The sequence below is a fragment of the Anabas testudineus genome, chromosome 23 (assembly GCF_900324465.2).
Source record: "Anabas testudineus chromosome 23, fAnaTes1.2, whole genome shotgun sequence".
Lineage (NCBI taxonomy): Eukaryota > Metazoa > Chordata > Actinopteri > Anabantiformes > Anabantidae > Anabas > Anabas testudineus.
Genome location: NC_046631.1, coordinates 13479085 through 13498232, shown reverse-complemented (window position 1 = coordinate 13498232; position 19148 = coordinate 13479085). Strand labels below are relative to the sequence as shown.

Here is a 19148-nt window from a genome sequence, read left to right as displayed (position 1 = left end):
GAACATTCATTAGTAGAATTGAAAGAACTGTTTTCTCTGGTAATAGGCAGAGTTTGAAGTGTTGTTTATCTGCTGTTAGTTGAACATATCTTTGGGCTCCATGTTATTTATTTTCCACCATTTGTTCTAAATAAAATTTCATCAGTAAGTAATAACTACTCCTGAGCACTGAGCTACTGGCTCGATGACCCCGCTGTTTGAGCCTGAACATACAACCTGCTGCTGGTTTTGTTAATGGAGGCATTTGACAAAATACTCTGTGCTCTGACGTGTGGGAGGATTTGTGTAGATTTGCTGGGTATAAAGTCCAAGACAAGTAGAGGGTATCGAGGGTGTTTTAAAGGCCCCACCCCCCAAAAAACAAAACAAAAACTGAGGTCTGATCCAAACCATGGCTCTCTTGCTCCTCGTTTGACTCACTTCCATGATATGTTTGTGTCTTTAGATGTGAGGAAATCATTTAAGGAGAAAACAGAGGGAGAGGTTTTTATGTGTCTGACCCCCGATCTGAAGCAACGTCAGCACAGCTGGATCCTGACCCAAATGGGGGAACATTGATTCATGGCAGCCTCGATGCAGACCCTTAAAATACTGCACCAGCAGTTACCTCCTGACTCCACAGTGAATCAGATCACAAGTAGACACCAAGTTGTTGCTGGTGTTAAACCTGAGTTCATCCAGCCACTAACAAACCTCCAATAAATGCATGTGTCGGTCCATTAGAAGCTTTCTGGGGCTGTTGCCTCTTACGTCTCCTTCAGGTGCAAAGAGATGAGACGTTTAAGACGGAGAACATGCATTGTCGTGTTAATACTGAGCTCAAAGCATTTCTGTGTGTGGCAGTAGTCGTGTTTAGTTCTTGATTTGTTTGAAGAATGTGATCTAATATCAGTCATGAGAGGAGATTTTCAAAGACTTTGTAAAGCCGTCTCTTCAAAATCACAGAAAGATTGAAGCTTGAGTCAGCTGGTTGCCATCATTTATTAAGTTTAATACTGTGATACCTGTGATCTCTATCGGAGGGTAAGAATAATCACTGCTATCTTTGGCACAATACGCATCTTTGCAGCACATCAGATGGGAGAGTTCACATACTTTACTATGGTAACAATGGTCAGAGAAGATCTGTTTCCAAGGTGATGTGTGTGGCCCCTTTGCAAATGTAGTTGCAGACGGTGAGGAGATGTTCCACCTTGATGCAGCCTTGATTTCAAAGCCGACTCTCCATCAACAGAAGAACAGAACCCAATTTAGTCTCTGCACTACGAGTTTAACCCAAGGAAATGTGTAGAAAAGGAGCCAAATATAGGAGGAGATCATCCCTGCTGCATTTTAATGATTTTTTTCCTTCAATCTAGTGTAAATCTCAACTGTACTGATGCTTTGTGCAGTTTTATAATCCAGAAGATTACGTGTGTGCAAACGGACAAACAGAATTCTTATAGCTTAAAAAAGGAGCCGACCTTAAAGCCGAAGCAATCTGTCCATCCTGAACGCGTACGCTGACACATGCTGGTGATGAATCATTGATGGGGGCCCTCCTCACATGCTATATGTTCAAAGTAATTCTAGAGCGATCTTCTCTCTTAACCTTGTGAACATTGAGGCCTTGCAGATTACACAATACGAGAGCTGGTAATATGTTGGCTTGATTAGCTGCCAAGATCCCAGTTTTAATTAAGCACTTTTGTCTGGGGGAGCCAACACCAGCGTTAATGAAAGGGACAGGCAGTGGGAGAACTTGGGGAGGGATATAAATAGCCGCTTTTGTAGGCTAGGATTCCCTGTCGGGTTGGAGCCAAGCTCATAGCAGATCACGCCAGCTGATTAGCATAGACATGCTCCTGTGGCTGTGGATGCAGATGTGCCTCTGTGATGTTGCAGACAGGATATACTAGGGGACTGCTTTTCCCTGAAGTGCAGACACAGATCTGAGGATCTCTTTCCTGTTATATGTGACTTAATGTAGGTGTACACATATACAAATATGCATCAGATAAAATCTATTAGCAGGAGGAAGGAAGGTAGAAATCCAGCCTCAAACACTCGGGTCAGAGCAGCAATCGGCCTGAATTTCATGGCTTATTATTGTTGTTTAATGCTTTTGTCTTATTCTTGTGGACAAATGACTGAACACAAAATGCAAGACTTCATCCTGAGGTATCTCAGCACAGTTTCAGTTGCAGCTTGATGGCAGAAAGGGTCAGTTAGCATCAGATTTATAAAACACAAGAGCTCCAAACAACAACACACTCAACATTTTGCACCAATCCAGCACTAGGTTATAGAACGGGCAGAATATGATTTTCAGTTGAACCAATTGTCAATAAGGGTGGTTTGGCTCCAATTTCTTATTTTTCCATGCATTAACAATGTTTCTTCTGGCTGTGAGAGTTCCCCGCTGTTCACAGCTAACAAGATCGGACACATAGGAAACAGTGGAGGTAACATGATGAAGGGAAGAATGGTAAGAAAGCACAAATGAGCTGGTGATGCACCTAGAAAAACAAAATGATTAAAGCATCGTCTCCAAAACAAATACAGTCATATTTGATTTTATTGTTTCTCACAGCAACAAACCTGCACAACACATTTAGTTTTTGAACCTGTGTTGGATCCATGTTTACGAGCTGATACTGTATTGATCTAGTATTGATACTGAAGAATCTGCATCGTTCGTATTCATGTTTACAGAAGCTACACAAGCAGATGATTTTACTCTCAGCATCAGTGGACTAGTGTGACACTGGAGTAATAATGTGTAATGCATATATCACGTGTTTCCTTTTGTACTAAAAATTGTGCTTTTTCAAATCATTCAATCAGTAAGAATGCCAAACATTCACTGGTTTCAGCTCTCAAACGAAGAATTGATGCTTTTCTCTGTCATATGATAGTAAATAGCTGATATTCAGCGGAGGACTGTGAGCTCAAATCAAAGCCGACATGGTTTTTTAACTATTTTGTGACATTTTACAGAAAACAAGAGACTTAATCAATGTTTAAAAAAAACACAACCTGCAGCCCTACTTACAGAAGGACGCACTAATCTTTGACCTGAAGCAACAGCTGCAGCAGCTGAGACACTGCAGGTGAGAAGAGTTGAGGCATAAATTCTCCAAACCGCAGAGATTTATGTAACACAACAGCGTAAGAGCATTCAGCTAGCGGAGTGACTGTTGAGACATATGTCATACCTAACTGCGCCCTGTCCCACAGCCTGGTTTTCTGTGTGCAGGTGTTACAATCCCACTGATGACGGGTTGAAGTTTTGCAAACTGACAGGATGTGTGATTTGTGGGCCTGCGTGGGGATTAGCTCGGAGTCAATAGACATAATGTGCAGCATCTTTCCCAGTACTGTAGATTGTTGTTAAATGCAGGTGCTCAAGGTCAGTGCATCCTGCTGCAAAGTCAGTCACCACAGTAATGGATTGTTCTTCTCTCTCTGCTTGTCTACATCTTTTCAATTATTGTGCTTGTTAACATTGTGTTGTTGTGTGTATCATTGTGTGTTTGAGGCTCTACAGTGTTTTTAAAAAGAACAACAAGGACTATACGTGTTATAAACCTGCACAGTTGGGTTCACAGTATCAGCCTCTATTCTTAATTGCACCCAGCAGCTTGTGCACATTAAGTCAGGTTGGTTGTTGCTCAGATGGTCAAACTAACAATCTAACTGAGCCATAAAACCCTTTTCTTAGTCGAACCATAAGCTGCAAACTGTCAGAACAAAGAAGAGCTTCTTTTTTCTGCATCGTGATTCATTAGAGACATTAAAGTGAAGAAAACAAAATGCCAGAACAAACAAACATTAATCATTTTCATCATTGTTAATGAATGACTTTGATGGAATAATCCTGAATTTACTGCTGTTTCAAATGTCTGCAGTAATTAAATTAAAGAATGCTTACACAACACATTGCTCTTCAGTGACCCACTGGCTTAGACAGAGGCTGTTTAAACAGTATCAGGTCATTTGACACGGTCTTGGAACCTGTATCAGCCTTGAATGGATTCATGTTCACTTCACTGTGAGGGTAATATTAAAACTCTGCATCCCTTCCAGCAAATTCAGGACAAACCTCTCTGTGTGGCGCCTTTCAGAGCTCATATTTCACCTACTGTGGCATACATCTGGCAACCCAACAACACACAAGAGCCCAACCTAGTATTTCTTGTAATTTGAGATGGAACTGGCAACCCAGCAAGCTTTGAGGTTTGAGGCAGAGCTGGCATTCCTCTAACCCTGGAGATTTCTGACACATGCATGTTTCTGACAACCCCAGTAACCCTTGAGATTTCAGACACATATCTGGCAACGCTTCATCCCACCAGGGCTCGCTCCACATGGTGCATCTTGATCTGGCAACATAACAGCCTCCTAGAACTGCAGGGAGCAGATTGGTGCAGAGGAAAGAGCTGGCAACCCACCAGGATTGGCCAGTTTCTGCCACCTCGTGTTTGGTCTTTTGGAATCTAAAACAGCCACAGCAAAGTGGTGCCCACAGAGTAACTCACCATTATTATGATTATTATGAAGTAATGTAGACGACAGACAGTCAGAAATCAGAAAAACAATGTGCATAAATAAAAACAAAGTGCAGTTAAGTTGTTGTTGTTGCTCTGTATCAGTGTGAGAGTGGGCTGTTTACTGATATTGGTCTAAAGTCCCCTCAGTTCTCATAAAAGAGCTTAATATTCTCTTGAGTATCGACATTATTCACATATTTAAATGTGTATATACACAGTTTGAGGCTACATGGCTTTAATGGCTCAGCAGTAAAGGTGCTGCAGTAATCAGGGACATTTTAATAACTCGGGCTTTGTGCTGTTCAGGAACTGAACTCATGAGTTTGGATAAACAACAGACTTTATGTCACCATTTGTAATATTCAGGTTTGTGTCTCTGTTAAAACCTGGAACATCAGTCACACAATTCACAAACACACTTAAACTGAAGCTTGTTCACTACAGATAGAAAGTTCTTTAAATAGTTGGTCTCAGGTTTGTTTGTTCACTGCACAGAGGCAGCGACAAGCAGGAATATTATTAACAAGCACTCGAGGAGGAATTGGTTTCAAATTAGCATCTATTGAGGAAGGAAACAGGCTTCAAATGATTCTGGAAATCATCTTTGTGAATGCTGTAACAGGGAGAAATGCTAATTAAATTTCTCATTTTTCACTTCAGACAAGTTAGTGGTAAAATGATATTTCCCTCAAATCACTGAGATAAAGAATAATAATGATTAATGACCAGATTGTTCAGTTTGCCATTGTGTCACTGATGCACATTCTTCCAAATTCACTTCATTTAAGTCTTAAGACAACATTAATATAAATAAATTAGTGTCTAGTTATTTACAATGTGAGTTAAGGTCAGATGTTCCCGTGTAGAGAGTGAGAGCAGGGTGTGATATAAGTAGCAGTTCCTTAAACAATGAGCCTGTGGGACAATAGCGACCGTTCATCGAATCGTGCTGGTTGGCACACACTCAGCTTACTGACTCGTGGTTTTCTGTCCTCCATTGTTTTACAGTATAACGGTGTGTATTAGCTTTTATTTAAATTCATAGAATTAGCTGGTGGATTTGATACTGATGTGATTTTGTCTAAAGCCTCATGTGTATACTTCCCATTTATATATGATTAAAGCAGGTTTCCAGTGGGTTATTTCTCCTCGCAGTGCATCCTGCAGCAGATCAGTCCTCCTTTACCCTTGGCGTGACCCCACCACCACATTAAGATGCCGCTGGGGACCCTCTGCTCTGTTTGTATCCTGGGAGCTCGCTGTAGTGCTTTTTGCTGTTCTCTGTTTCACTGTATGTTGGAGTATGGAGGCAGAGTTTCCTTGTGCATCACAGGTATTTACTTCACAGCCACACCGATGTAGTTCTTCACTATCTAGGAGTTTATCTGCTCCGTCTTATGGAGGACTACATATCACTGTAGCTAAAACCTTAGGATGGAGTCACATTTGCTGCTTCTGAAGATTCCATGAGTGAGTTTATTACCCTTATTCTCTGTTGCCCTCTGAGTGTGTGAACCAGGACTGCAGCCCTGCGATGCTCAGTCATGTGCACTGACGACGAGAGCGATTGTGGTCTGTAGGCTTGTGGGGCAGGTGAGACGAGAGAGAGAGAGGCTGCTGTGAGGTAATCCTTCCTTCTGCACCAATACAACCCTGTTTGAGTCCTGGCCAGAGCTGCAGCAAACAAAGTCCTAGGTGGATTTTACTGTGTGCTGCCACACTTTGTTCCATTTCATAGTTATGTTTTATTGTTAGGTGATCTGTAGGGGCTGTGGTAATTACGGCAGGAGTGTGGTGTTTTATTGGAACTGTGACCAGGGGTGCTGTTTCAGACACATAGTGGATCGTATCCAAGGATAGGGACAAGCAACTGACTGTTTCTTTAGGTATGGTTAGGTTTCAGATGTTGAGTTTTCTGTGACATTGACATTTAAAGAGCCCATATGATATCATTTTGGTCATTTTGGTACATTAATGCGACTGTGTGTGAAATTCTAACTTGAAAATGAGTGAAGTCGCCCTTGAACTGCAACAAACGGACCGTATGAATGTGTCACATACACGTGAAGGAGTTGTCGTGTTTGTGAACTTTGTCATAGCGTGATAGATGTGGCCTGTAATGGGCCATTGGGGCCAAAACCCAAGCAAGCAGGCAGTGTAAAACATCTGGCCACTGAGCCCCCAAGGACCTGCCAAGGACGGTTCTCTGAGAGTGTGCACCCAACACATCATCTGTTCTGTGTGTGTGTGACAAGCCTCTCTATCTCTACGCATAAGAAAACTGCCTCATCGTAAACACCTCATTTTAAATTCAAAACATAAAAAATGATCATCATTTATCGCTCTAACGAGAAACTGATCACTCCGTTGAGTCATTGCTCCTGTTGATGTATGCAGTGAGCACAAGCTGCTGTGGACTGCATGTTCATCACATGCGACTTGTTTGTGTTGCATTTCCCGGCCCTGCAAGTCCAACCACGTTTCCTTATCTCAGCACCTCTGCCTGGCAGCCAGCAGGCAGCATTATCATCTCATTCTGCCTCGGCCTGTGTCTGTGTGTTTGATTTCTGCCTCTAGACTCTCACTCCCTGCTGCTGCTGCATCGCACCGGAGGAAGCAGAGGGCACTGATTTTTAGCTTGGTCTGTTTTGTAAACATGCAGCCGTGCTCCGTTCACAATCTTCCAGTTATGGAAAGTTTGTTTGTTCATTTGTTCACATAGGTAGAGAATTGTTTTGACCAGCGTGAGTGCTCTGAATGCTGTTTTCTGAGTGCGCACTGACTCTCAGGTGGTCTCCTTCGTGCCACAGACCTTTTCTAAAATGCCAGAGACTCACAGCGTCAGCCCTTTAACACTAATTCATTCTGAACAGCACCAGAGGCCATTTGACTTTCAGTGTTGACCTGCAGAGATGGTGGGAGGAAATACTAGTGTTGCTGTGTAACAGCATGTTCGTACTTGTCCATTCTGAACAATATGCGATTAAATGTACATTCAGGTGGTTTTACCTGTGAATTCTGTTAGTATTCTATAAAGAGCAGCTGCATGACATGAAAACCTTGTTATCCCAGGCAGTTTGACCTTTAAAAGCCAACACTGCTGCAACAAGACAGCCTGGACAATGCAACCAGCCTCAGTCATCGAGAGCCCAAGGTGCCTTGGATAGCATCTTCTAATTCATGTAGGCACCCTGTGATCTGGTGCTAAGCGAAGTGTCCACAAGACTCTGCAGGAGAGAAGAGATCTGGAGGAGAGCGATAACAGCACCTGCACAAAGGGGTGAGACGAGACAAGAACAGGGGCAACAGACAAAGAGATGGTTTTAGTGATGGCCTTACAGCCAACACTCCTCACATACACTTGACCATTAGTTCTTTCATTTTCCAGACGTACCAATCTAAAGGAGTGATTGCTGTGTGGTCTACTCACAGGTAGCTCAGGAGGTGGTGTAGTAGATCCAAGTAACTATTGGATTGAGTTTGTGTAGTATCCGTAGTATCCTGTTCTTTAGTGTTTATTAGAGTTACTGTAAGTGGTATCAGGTTGTTCTGTATTGGTAGAGGTGTGGTTATAGTTTTAGGGCATTTTAACACCTGAGAGTCTGAACTAACACTTCTGCTCTTTAATGTCCTAAGAACTGGTTTTAATAGTCTATTCTTAACCTTGTTTAAATTCCAAAGGCTTCACGTTGTTGTCTTTTCACTGTGTGCATTATTATTTTGCAAGGTTGCAGTTCTGGAAAAGCCCAATTGTAGCTTTTCTGTTCGACCTCATTGACAAATCGTTGGATTGTGCTGTGATCCTGTCTGAACCTTTTCAATATTTCCTGCAGAAAAAAGCTTTTGGAACAATATTGAAATGATGTGAAATAATATTTAATTAAAACACAAGCTCGCCAAATAATTCTGCACACACTGGTAGATTGAGTTAACATGCTGTAGCTCTTAGTGGACACTCGAACCTAAGTATCTGCAGCGAGACACCAGTAGATGTGCTTATGTCTTTTAGACGGACTGGTCCTTTAAAACTGTAACTGCATTAACTACTGTAGTGCTTTCATTTCTCCCTGTGCACTGTTCGCTCACCGGCTCCAAAATGTGGGTTCAAAATGCTGAGACGGTCGTATTAATTCATGTTGTTTGATGTTTACACTTCAGGACTGAATACATCACTTATCATCTTTTACAGTCAACCACAGCCTGTTGGAGATTATATGATCACCTTGATGCTCTTTCTTTCTAGGTTTAGGTCAGTGGGCTTCCTGAGGGTCAGAGATCACTTTTCAGTCTCCATTTAGACCAAACACCCGGACCACAGAGCATGAGAGGAGGAGGAAATGGCAAATGGTCAAGAGAGTACAGATCCTCTCTTTCATGTCTGATTCATTTACATTGAAGAGTGAGACAGAATCACATCTCTGTGCCAAAGCTGTGGAGATCTACTGTAGCTCTGGCTCCGTCTGCAGTTTCTGTGTTCTAGAGGTTTTCTGTCGTATTCTTTCCAGAACATAAGTCACACGTTCTTGTTGTTATTGGTGCTCTGTGTTGAATCTTACCTGTCTTATCGCGTCAGTGAGAACTGAACATCAGACGCTCCTTTGATGCACAGAGGGCGTTTTGTTTACACGGATGTTGCTGGATGTCATTTGCATGGACAGGGATGGAATCATTAATGCTCCTAAAGCCCGCCCTCTCTCCCTACTATAATCTTTGCAAATCTCACCATTGGGCTGATGAATTTTCCAAACGTGGCATTTTGCCGGACCAAACCGCTCCGTTGCTCAGTTGACTATCAGCCTAACTAAAATTGCCATGCTTATCTGGCATCCACACTTTGATTTACAAAACTGCACAGAAGCACCAGATCTGTGGCTTTCATCTCAGCAGTGTTAATTTGCCGAACAATGCAGAGCAGCAGCATGAGCACCGTGTTGTCTTTCCACTGGTTTGTCTCATTTCTGCCATTTGGCACTGCAGAACATGGCTGTTTCTCAGCCTTTGTTCACAATGGAACTCATTTTCTTGCTGCATCTGATCTGAAAAGCCTCTCAACAGATGTGAAACAACAGAAATTATTAGTTTTGTTTTTATCAGTTCGGTCCGAAAATCATTTCTCTGGCTTTTGCACAGTTAAATTTAGCTTTTGGAGTGATTGGCTGTTTATATAAAGGATTTTCAACATGTAAAAGGTGGATTTTCATTCACCAGTTAAGGCAGAGAATACTGCATAAAAATAGTTTTAAACATTTTCCTATTTCTTTATTTCAGTAAAAAGTAGTTTGTACCACTCATATACAAAATGATGGCATTTTGAGTAAAAAAATAATGTCATACCAAGGTAGTAAAACTCTAACGCCAGCCCAGGGTGCAAAGAGTTAATCGATAATGAAATGAGCAGTCACTTGCAGCTTTAGACGCAGCAGTAATCCTATTCACAGCTAATCTAGAATAAAAGGACAAGAACAAGAGCCGACCTGCTTCTGGTTTGTCCCTGAAAATAACACAAACATGCACAGTTTGTCCCTTTTGGAGCGTTCTGCTCTCCGTGGATAATAGATGATGGATGGTGTGACATTTCCGGCCACGCTTGTTTGGGTGTTTCACAGCGATATGCAGCCGCCTGGATGGTGCCATGTTATTGGGACCAAATGAGAACTGTGTAACAGAACATTACATTGGATAAACAGAGGGTTGGTGTTCTCATTGGATAATACAACACCTGCCATTTTAATGTGGCTGTAGTATGAGCATGAAGTATAACAGCATCCGTTAGGAGTCCAGGATGATCTTTCACATAGAATACAGACTCTGCACTAACAGTACCATTTTAAAGTACATCAGACTGTATAAGTTAGTCAAGTTCCTGGTTCCAAACCTTAGAGAAAAAGAAATTGAGAGTGCACATTGTGTATTACTTCCCAGATATATTATTCATGTCAGACAGCAGACGGATATTCACTGCTGTCCCAGGTCTTCCTTCACCTCAGGGACCGTAGAGAGAGAATTTGTTGGAGTTTGATATAAAAACCTTATTTCTACACAATACTTATTTAATCTTAAATTTTCTTTCTGCTTTTAAGAGCAGAGGTTGAAGGCCGTGGAGGAGTGGCAGCGCCTTGTACAGGAGTTCAGACGGATCAAAATCAGTTATTAGGCTGTAACGGCAGTAAATAGGCAGGCTGTAATTTCCACGCTCAGATTTACGACTTGGCCTCAAGCAGCCTTTACAGCACAGACATGACCCTTCTTACCTCGGCAGCTAAAGGTTATTGTAAATCACACCCTCTACACCATCACACTCTCTCTCACACATACATGTATTCACACAAACACCCTCGCTGACCTTTCATTTCCCCCTTTTTTTAATATCTACTGTGCTGTACCTGAAACCATCTCCTCCCATCTGCATCTGGTTCCATTCACGGCACTGACGAGTCCACCGCTCACCCGACGTAGCTTGAATAACATCGTCAACAACCAGTCACAGAAGCGTCGCCTCCGCAGCACATTTATTAAGTGGTTTAACTGTCCTATTCCACGACTAATCACCGGCATCCATCATAATACCATCAACACAACGTTCAGCTGAGAGAATTCAGTGGTTTCCCTGTACTCATGGTTGGCTTGTTTTTAGTTAATGGTTCATTGTGAGCGATTAATTTCTGCAGGGTTCATTATGCTTTAACGATTCCTATGGGAAGTGTCATTAGATGTTGGATGGATTAGTAGAGAGGACGTAAAAAGAGATGTAAAATCAGACGGGCGTATCGCTTTGTCTGCTTTAAGGTGTTAGTCTAACTGTGGTCTATACCCACAACGTCATTCTATTGTTTGCTCTTTGTTTAGAGCAGCTATTGGACGTTGTGATAGGTTCACATGTTGCCAAGTGAGCCCACCTATACTAGAATAATCATGGGTTAAGGTTCACACGTTGGTGATATGACAGCAATACTTCTGCTGTCAGTTGAGTTGCTTGGTGTCCTCTGTGTTATTCTGACAGACGGATGAAAGGCGTCCACATGTTCTTGACAACAGGAGCTGGGTTCTGTTGCTTACCTTCAACTCAACAGCGTGCTGCTGTGAAGAAGAAGAAGAAGAGATGCTCGCTCAGCACGAGTAGCCTTCTTGAATATTTAACACTGAGGAAATGAGCCTGCTGGCTGAGCGATGGTTCCTCAAGGTCTCTGTGTCTCCTCAGTGTTCGATCTAGACTCTCTGTGACTAACTCGTCTTTATGAGCAAGATGCAGGTGTTGTTGTTGTTGTTGTTGTTGTTGTTGTTGTTGTTGTGTGACTGATGTAAACAACGTCCCAACATCTCAGAAGAGCTGCAGTTCGATCTAAACTCACACACTGAATGTCCATTTACAGAATTAAGTAAGATAACGTCACTTTATTATTCAGGCAGCTGGCTGTAAATGGAGTACATAAAGTAAAAGTGTAAATGAAAACATCAACTAGACTATTACACCTAGTGCGTGGGAAACGAATGGAAGACACCGGTGATTAGCAGTGATTCTTCTTCAGCAACAACCAGCAGGTGGTACATTACACAGATATCTGTTTAAATGATCCAGCATCACTCTGAAACACAAACACAGCTCATCTCATCATTAATTCACGGGCTCCCTCTGTCCTGTCCACGCGTTGGTCTCACGCTGTAAATATAACAGTTTATTAAATATTAAACATCTACAGTGGAGCTTTCTGAACATCACTAACTGAGAAAGGACAAACTTCACAGTAAGACCTGTTTGTGCTCATTGCTCTCTGAGAATTTCTCTGTTTAGTTTCTTTGATACAGTTTCTGACCTGTTTTTTCATTTGCCTCCTTTTAAAGTTTTGAGGAACCTGCTGCTCGTTTCAGATTATATTTAGATTCCTAAGTTTAGTTTTTTTGTTTGTTTTCCAGCAGCTTTCCGTGTTTCACTTCATTCAGCCAGCCGTCAGTCACTCCACCTGTCCTCTGTCTGTCCTGAGAGTAATGCACAAATGCTGCAGTTTAGTTTACAGCCTGGAAGCATGACTCCTGCAGACGCACACCTCCATTAGAAAAAAGAGCCAGAAATCTGTCTGCTGCTGTAATTCTGGCTGACAGTTGGACCGCTCGGGGAGGAAGCCTAGTCCACCATTTCATTTAGAGTTCACCTTCCAGGCAGACTTCATCCTCACACACACTCATTCACATACACTCTACCTGACATATTGCAGTGCAAAGCAGTTCACCCAGGTAATGAGAAGTGGGGAAAAGGGGGACGTGAGGGGACAGTGGTCCACCAGGTAAATAAAGCTAGAGAGAAGGATTTAATATATCCTAGCTGTTTGAATGGATGATAAAATGAAGAGGTAACACTGATGAAATGACTGGATCACGTTTTTAACTAAAGCTCTGACAAATTGTTAAAATATTTGCACACAAAATGCTTATTTTTCTTAATTAACAGTCAATCTGCAATCAGAGCTTCCTATTTATCATAAATTAGGAGACTGATGCTGCTCACAGCTGGACAACAGCTCGTAACGATGAGGATTGTCAGCATTGCTCTTCTCTGAGTGAGTTCTCGAATGTCCCCAGGGCCCTTCCTGTGTGTGTGTGTGTGTGTGTGTGTGTGTGTGTGTGTGTGTGTGTGTGTGTGTGTGTGTGTGTGTGTGTGTCTTCCTCAGCTTGCTTTATAAAACTACAGCAGAGTTGAAAGTCCACTTAACCGATGCTTTCAAGGTGCTCTGTCACGCAAGCCCCAGCATGTGCATCTTCACCTTTTATTTATCTGTCAGGTCTCTGTGCTCTGTGAGTCGAATCGTATTTCCACCACAGTGCATCCATGTCTCTATCATCCATGTTCCATTCTAGCGCCCCATTTTGAGGTTATTTATGAGAGCTGTGCCTGGAGACGGCGTTTCCTGGGAGGTTCTCTTTTTGTTTTTTCCTTGAGAGAGAGCCAAATAAATATCATTGAATTCAAACTTCCACTCGCTGCATTTCAATGTTCTGAATAATTCACGACTTAAAGCAAACATGGTAAAGTAAACAGTGTAATACCTCATACGTATTATTTCACTGTCTCTGTAGGTGAAAACAAATAGCAGCTAGCCTACACAGCATAGAGTTTCTTAAGTATGTCAGTGTCAGTGTGAGAGCACCAGCTACACAAAGAGCCGATACTGTGAGTTCTCCTTTGTAAATAATACTGCAGAAGGCCCCACGGTGAGTTACTGTTTGAGTGGAGTTCATAATCTGTTTGGGTCGTGACAGTGTGACCTTTAGGAAGGAGCAGCCTTAAAATCATTTGCTCGTCCCTCCTTCGGCTCAGCTCTCAGAGAAACGATTGTGGGTGGTTTACAGAGCAGCTCTGGAGTGTAATGTAGGCTGTTGCTGAGGAAGTTTAATCTTGCACTCGAGGCGCCAACAGGGGACTGTTCGGTCTCACAAGCATCGAAGCAAATGGTGCAATTTACAGAAGAGTTTTTTCTTGAGAGGAGGTGACTGTGATTAGCTGCATTCCTCTAGGAGGGAGATTTATGAGCTGCGAGCTACACATTTTGAAAAAGCAGAGACGGACTGTGTTCTGCAGTGACTGGAGCTTCGTGTAGATAACTGAAGGTTTAACAATGTGTGATGATCACAGGGAGGAAAAATTTGAAATACTAAACTGAGAAATATAAAATAATGTTGAACAAAACACATTTCAATATGCACCAATCCTAAAACTACTTTAGAGTTGAATTGCATTGCAGAGAGATAGTAAATGTGTCTATTAATGCTCGAGTACTACGAAATCTGAGATAATGAAGTGGTGATTATGAGAACGCAGATGTAATGATGTTTGTTCCGATCAGAGAATAACAGAGCAGAAACATTAGGAGCTGTTATGGCCGCTCTGGGCTTCCATCGCACCTCCCCGCTGCCCCAGTCTGCAGCTAAAGACGAGCCTGACCGAACCCTGCAGGTCTGAACTTCGCCCCCATCATCATATGAGGAAAGAGAGTCCCGTTCATGACGATGGAAGCACAGACTTAAAATCAGAGGAAATCCATAATATGGAGACGTGCAGCGTCTTTGTCGCTCTATAAGGTCTATAAGGATTTATTTCACTGTGTAGCTGTGAGACAATATTCAGCCACTCCCTGGAGTTTGTCTGTAGAGTTATTGTCCTCGTCGTCTGAAGGGCAACTGTGGACAAACTCTGAATTACAATGTGTTCTCCGACTGATGCGTCACTTATTGTAGGATTGCTTTAGACTTAAGTGCAATATAATCAAATCATAATAAAGGGAATGCTGCTGATTAGAGTTAGTTTCTCATGTATATCAGAAAAATACTTTACTGTGCTTTGAGCAAAAAAAATCTTTTCATTGTAAACAGACTCCCTGCAGTTGTTCTAGTGGAATTATTTAGGAGTATTTTTCTGGATAGAACTGAGCAAAATCAATACAAACCAAACCCACTGCTATTATTTGCCTCGTTCTTTATACAGCATTCTCCAATAAATGCACACATTTTCCCTTGTTTTGATTCTGAAATCAAACCCAGCGCTGAGCATGCTGGGTAATATGGTACGTAAACCGGTTCTCAGTCAACGAGCTGCCTCTCTGCCTCTGATTGTAGTTCAGTGGATCAGTGTGTGTGGGGAAACAACAGGGTGATAATGGGAGGATAAATGTAATTCAGGTGTAATAAAATCTTTTGTCAGGATCCATCTGCAGAGTGAAGCAGCTGATCTGGAAGAAGAGGAGCAGATGTTGGAGTCCTTCCTTTGTCTGGTGTTGTTCTGTTTGTAACTGAGGGCGTGCTCCATGTTCACACAGTCGGTGCTGATTCTAACTTTAGTCTTCATCTTTCATACTCGGTTCTTCTCATGTCCTTTTTCTATTCTTTGTTCTGTTCTCTTTCTCATCCTCCGTTCTGTTCTTCCTTTTATTCTTCTCATTCTTCTTATCTGTCCTTTTTACCACAGTCTTGTAGTAGTAGTAGTAGTAGTAGTAGTAGTAGTAGTAGTAGTAGTAGTCGTCGATCTTCCCACTGCACTTGAACTCAGCCTGTGAGTTTGCCTCTGAAAAATATTTGTATGACTAAAACTTCAATCTGCCACCGTGGCGCTGCCGCTACACCTGCTGCTCCATCACACACAACAACCACCACCACACAGTCTGTCTTTTCAGCTGCTCCTCATAGGGCCGGGCTCAGTTTGTAGCGGTACCACTGCACGGTCAGTACAAAGCCCAGTACCCTCGATCCTCAGTAGTTGATGTGTAAATCCACTTCACCTGGCACTTTGTCCTCGCTGCTGTTCACAGATTCAAATTGTTCAGCCCCTTTCACTTGTATTGTTCCCTCATGTGATGATTGTGTGAAGTTTAATGTTCTTATGGGAAAAATCAAGTCAGTGACAGCATCACTATCTTAGCATGTGTGATGCAAACTAGTTATAGTTTATCTGTATCTGTCACTGAGGGACCGGAACATTGTCTCCTGCTCATCAGAAATAGCCGTGGATGTAACCTGTAGTGTGACTGTTCTGGGACTGTTGTAGTAGAGATAAAAATCAGGTTAAGCTTCTTTAATGATGTCCATGTTTGTAAAATGCCAATTTAAAACCATTTCTGCCACTGCAGTAAACTGTTCTGTCGCTGCTTCATGTTTCATTGCTGCATCACTGTACTTTCCACCATGCAGCACTCTCACAGAGCTCTGCACGATGCTGACCCATCCCTTTTCCTTTCTTATTGTTGTTGTTCAGGAGTTTGCTGCACTGACGAAGGAGCTGAATGCCTGCAGGGAGCAGCTGCTGGAGAAGGAGGAGGAAATCTCTGAGCTGAAAGCCGAGAGGAACAACACCAGGGTGAGGGCAACTTCCACACACGTCTTAAAACTGTTACATCACCAGTCGATGAGTCAGAATCTTGCAAACAGCCCTTTGGGGCATTCAGTGGTTTGGAGGCAATCAGAGCCAATCACAACTATTCTCAAGAAGAAGTTCAACTTGAAGCTTCGAGATTCAACAGATTCAAATTTTCGTTCCATAAAATTCTTTACAGTTTGACAAGTTGCCCCATATTTTAATGTCAGCTCCTCAATAACCTGCAGCCTGCTGCACACTGATAGACAGCATCCTGAGGAAGCTTAAGCTATCTGCTGGCTCCAGTTTGAAGGCTGTGGAAGCACTGAAGCAACCATGCACGCTGCCCGTTTCCAACGCCCAGACATACCTCATTAGCTCCACACATTCCTCCTCGACATTTTCCCACCTACTTCACATGGGTGGCTGCTCAACAGTAAAACGAAGTCCAAATGTTTGTGCTGCCCTACAGTGTCCAGTTGAAAGAACTAAAGACATTAATGGTGATGGTGCTTTTTCATTCAATAACATTACTCTTTAAAGCAGTAAACACACTCTGCTGCTGACTGATAAGACTGTGTTTTCCATCCCAGTGCTGATTAAGTGTGGATTTACAGTCTGGCACTATCTTTCTCTGCGTGGTCGCACAACAGTGTTTAAGAAAGAAGGAAAAGAGGGAGGTGAGGCGCAAAAAACAGGGACAGACAAATCATGTTCACTCCCTCATGTTATTATCACCTCTAATTCTCCAATGGGAAATTACCAAGCAAACTTTAATTAAGCTTGGTTTGTCGCTGGTAGGGTTTTGCAGTTCATAATTAAATCTTCAAAGACATGTGCAGGCAGTCAATGGACTGAGGAGCTGACAACAGATGTGATGACAGTGGAACGACAAACTAACTTTATTGGTTGTTCAGGATAAACTAATGACTTGCATGTAAATGTTTAGAGTAACATGGTGCAGACGCACAGTGAAACAGGAGGAAGGAGAAGTCACAGCTCTGTCTGTTCTTATTTTGAAGACCATGTTGCAGAGATCACATTCACGTCCTGATTAGTTCAGCTGTAGGCATTTTGCTGAGTGTGCAGGGGTACGTATGTAGACATGATCGCTGCTGATGAGGCTCTCGGAGACGTTTGTGTCAAGCAGACGAAAGAAGACACGACACTGTCTCCTTTCAGCTACACCACAGGGCTCCACTAGGTCCCACCTGCTCCTGTAGGATTTCCTGATCACGTCCTCCAGCTAAAATGTTTGTTACTGAAAATGTTGTTTCCCATAGCAACAGATGCTGGATGCATTTTACTTTGTGAGTGTGTGGTTAAACGACCACTCATATTTTTCTACATGACATTTTATCCCGTGATGGTGCTGTGCCCAAACATGTTCAGTTTAATTTTAGCTGTATGACCAGTAATCAAGTGGGAGGGTGTGTGACGAGCATCACAGCCATTCATTTGATGCTTAAACTGAGTGTTAAAGTTGAAGCTGAGTGTGTATCTCTGGTAGGTGACCTGTAGATGACGCCTGCGCCTGGAAAAGCAGTTTTCAGTTGTTACTCTGACTCTTGCTTTCAGCTCAACCTAAGAACTTTGCTGGCGTCCTCAGTTGGGGATGTTGAGACTAGTGAGGCAGCGGTATGGCAGGGGCACAGCCTGTGAGGTTTTCATTTCATTCAATAATCAGGGGGATCATTTCGACTTGGAACTTCATCATCGTGGGTTTATAATGAAACAGTTTGTCTTGGACGACATCTGAGAGGGAATTAAGTGCTGAGATCTGCATCTCTGTAAAGCTGCAACAGTGTCTGTGATCCAACAGCAATTAGAGGCAACAAGGGGGAATAAACTCACATGTTCCTGTATCCTGTATGCTGATGTCACAGCTGAACCTATGCTGTATATATTAGGTTTTATCTCTGCAGCCAGACTGTTTTGTTTGTTACCTTTTCTGCACTTCTGCATCTGTACTTTTTTCCTGTGAAGCTCTCTGCAGACTTTGCAGGAATTACTCTGACTTTTTCCACTAAAATAATATTAAATTGTTCATATCCCACTGACACGCTCTACATAAAGCCTGTGTTTGACCAGCACCTCACTGAACGTCTCTGTGCAGAATCCATCGGAGATGATAACAGTGATCTCTCCTCTTTGTCCTTCCAGCTACTGTTGGAACATCTGGAGTGCCTCGTGTCCCGACACGAGCGGTCACTGAGGATGACAGTGGTCAAGCGGCAGGCTCAGTCGCCGTCTGGAGTCTCCAGTGAAGTTGAAGTCCTCAAAGCACTCAAGTCCTTGTTTGAACACCACAAAGCCCTTGATGAGAAGGTAAATCTACAACATGAATTTTCAATTTTCAATTCTTCAAATCAAATATCTGTACTTTAATCAAAGAGAATCATTGACTCAGCGTCATATTTGGCATTTGTTTGTATAAATACATTGATATAACACATGTTTGTGTTAATAACTTGAGGAACTGGAGAGATAACACCAAGTATTTTGCTGGAAATCATTCATTGGTTTTGACTTTTAGAAGTTGCAACCACTAAAGCCATGTGAAGATTATCACAGACACTTTCACACAGTTGGTAAAATGTGTTTGTCTGCTTTGCTTTTCAGGTACGAGAGAGACTACGGGTGTCGCTGGAGAGGGTGTCCGCCTTGGAGGAGGAGCTCACAGCAGCCAATCAGGAGGTAAGAGCCACTACAGCTAGTGTGTTCAACACTGACATTAAAATCAGGTTTATTTAAACATCAAGACAGGATTCATGCACTGT

At 42.5% G+C, this 19148-nt stretch overlaps 1 protein-coding gene across 6 annotated transcripts in view; it reads left to right on the top strand.

The window, feature by feature from the left end:
* The first annotated feature begins 16298 nt into the window (after window positions 1-16298).
* The window catches only part of ppfia2 (PTPRF interacting protein alpha 2), a 29263-nt gene continuing 26413 nt past the window's right edge, over window positions 16299-19148 (top strand). For 4 of the 6 annotated variants that reach the window (XR_003298848.1, XM_026361071.1, XM_026361070.1 and 1 more), the window contains exons 1-3: window positions 16306-16371; window positions 18532-18696; window positions 18991-19065. Coding sequence is in view for 5 of the 6 variants with exons in the window: in XM_026361071.1 (XP_026216856.1) it covers window positions 18586-18696; window positions 18991-19065 (186 nt within the window). In the remaining variant the exon portion in view is untranslated. Of the gene's footprint in view, window positions 16372-18531; window positions 18697-18990; window positions 19066-19148 lie in introns of all 6 variants that reach the window. The other 2 variants (XM_026361068.2, XM_026361066.2) reach the window with 1 other exon arrangement.